Source organism: Tupaia chinensis, unplaced genomic scaffold, assembly GCF_000334495.1.
Source record: "Tupaia chinensis unplaced genomic scaffold, TupChi_1.0 Scaffold143970_1, whole genome shotgun sequence".
Lineage (NCBI taxonomy): Eukaryota > Metazoa > Chordata > Mammalia > Scandentia > Tupaiidae > Tupaia > Tupaia belangeri.
This window is the reverse complement of record NW_006203821.1, coordinates 1,075,451-1,077,637: the sequence shown is the minus strand read 5'-3', so window position 1 is coordinate 1,077,637 and position 2,187 is coordinate 1,075,451. Positions and strand designations below refer to the sequence as shown.

The 2,187-nt window shown below is 44.0% G+C and overlaps 1 protein-coding gene across 1 annotated transcript in view; it reads left to right on the top strand.

Annotated features, from left to right (window-relative positions):
• PAN2 (poly(A) specific ribonuclease subunit PAN2) overlaps nt 1-1,725 on the top strand; it is a gene marked incomplete in the record, with an annotated part of 23,531 nt that extends 21,806 nt beyond the window's left edge. The window contains 1 exon segment of the mRNA XM_027767144.1: nt 408-1,725. Within this exon segment, the coding sequence (XP_027622945.1) occupies nt 408-652 (245 nt within the window).
• Nucleotides 1,726-2,187: the final 462 nt, after the last annotated feature.

Below are 2,187 nucleotides of genomic sequence, written 5' to 3'. Positions count from 1 at the left end.
AGAAAAAAAAAAAAAGAAAATCATACTAGGCACATGTACATGCATGTTCAAAATCCTAAGGCGAGAATAGGGGAGAAGGGATTGCTATGTGGTTATCCCCCTGGGAGTTGATTTCTCACTTTCCCTCTCCCTGTCTCTGGAGAGTGCAGGTGTACATCCTATGCCAAAACCTAAAAAATAGAGGCAGGAAAAGTAAGAGAGAGAGTAAAGAGGATCTTGAGTTAGTGATGAGAGTCACTAATGGATTGAATTATCTTCAGTATCCCTTCTGTTTAGTAGAGAAGGTGTTTGACACTTTCCTTAAGAGCAGTCAGGTTGTTTTGTCATTTTCTGGTGGTCAGGGGTGAGAGTAGAAGAACATATTATTTTGCTAGGTCCCAACCTATTCCACTTCTTCTTAACTCCAGACCTGAAGATTCAGGGGGAGACCCATGACAGTATTGAAGATGCCCGCACAGCCCTTCAGCTCTACCGGAAGTATTTGGAACTAAGCAAGAATGGCACTGAGCCTGAGTCTTTCCACAAGGTGCTCAAGGGTCTTTACGAGAAGGGCCGCAAAATGGACTGGAAGGTGCCAGAGCCTGAGGGCCAGACAAGTCCCAAGAGTAAGGCCTGGGATGCGACAAAAGAAATAGGACTGAGTGGATTTTGATCACATATATTGAGACTGTAGCTACCACAGTGATGGTGATGATATAACAATACCATTCCTACCTTATATTTTTAAAGCATGAAACAGTTTACAAACCACTCAATCCTCCACTTGGTGAAGTATATTTTATTATTGAAACTTTCCATTGGTTCTATAACCTTTTCTTGCCCAGCTCTGCAATGTTTAGAGGTGTGTATCTTCTTTTTTTTTGCATTTTTCCTTCATAAGTATAAAAAGGTGTTCTTTTCGCCACTGCCTTCAGAGTCATGCTTTTGATTTTGTCTCTGACAGATGCAGCTCTCTTCTCCTCAGTGCTGGCACATTGACCTACCCACGCCCCAAAAAAATCACTGTCCTCTCCCTTCAGTGTTCTGTGGCCCCAGAACTGGGAGGTGGCTTCCCAAGTTGGCTGTACCCTGTCCACTTCCAGAATTGGACCTGCTTAGGGTCTACAGATGGTGCTATTAATAGAACTAGAATGCAGCAGAATTGTTGCAGAGATTATAGGGGCCAAATTCCTTCTCCATCTTTTGCAAAACAGTGGGCCAGAAACAATCTAAAATGGACCCAGATGGAAAGGAATTAGTATTCTAGTAATGTCCTCAGTGATTACTCTGCAGGCAAAGAAGCTCTTGGAACCAAAACTCTGTTTCTATCTGGCTAGGAACTGAAGTCCTGGACAGACAAAGCAGATATAGCAGTGATTAAGACAACTCAGTCTCCCAACTGCTTGAGGGATGCTGGAAGAGGGCCAGCATGTAGAATCTCAGTGGCTCAAGCAAACCAGTTTTGCCGACACTGTTGCCAAAAGGGCCTTTGGGTCCTTGACAAAGCTTGGCTACTAGATTAATTTATTTCTGCTGAGAACTAAAAAACATCAGTCTTCCATCCACTCTCCTCTCCCATGTTTTGTTATTTTTTAAGAATTTTGTTTTAAACTGCATGTTTTATAAAATAAAAACAAAAATACAGTCATCTATGTCATTAGAGAACTTCCAGCGTGGGTTTCTGTGACTTCAGCCCTCGTTTCTTTGGTTTGCCTTCCTGGTACATGACAAAACTAAGGTTATGTTCAAATCCCTATCTAGGGAACCAGCAGTTAGCGTAACGGCTATGTCGCTGGACTCCCATGTAGTCGACCACGGTTCGCGTCCCAGACCCGGTGGCTTAAAACTCACGCTGGGCGCGTATGTGTGCATGCCCAAGATCCCAAGAGGAGAATGGAAGAGAAGAGATTGCGGCATGACCATCCCCTGGGGAGGTGATTTCTTGCTTTCTGTCTCTAATGTCTGTCTCTGGGAAAGCCCCGCGCCCTATAGGGAAAATCCTCAAAAAAAAAAAAAAAAATTAAAAAAAAAAAATCCCCACCTAGAGGGGCCAGGAGGTGGTGCAACAGTAATGCCACTGTGTACCTGTGACCCAGACTGGCTGAGATGGGGTGGATTGGGGGGCTGGGACCCTTCCGGGATACCCTTCTATGTGTTTCATGGAATGAAAAAAAAAGTCCCTATCTAGGGACCAGCAGTTGGCATAAT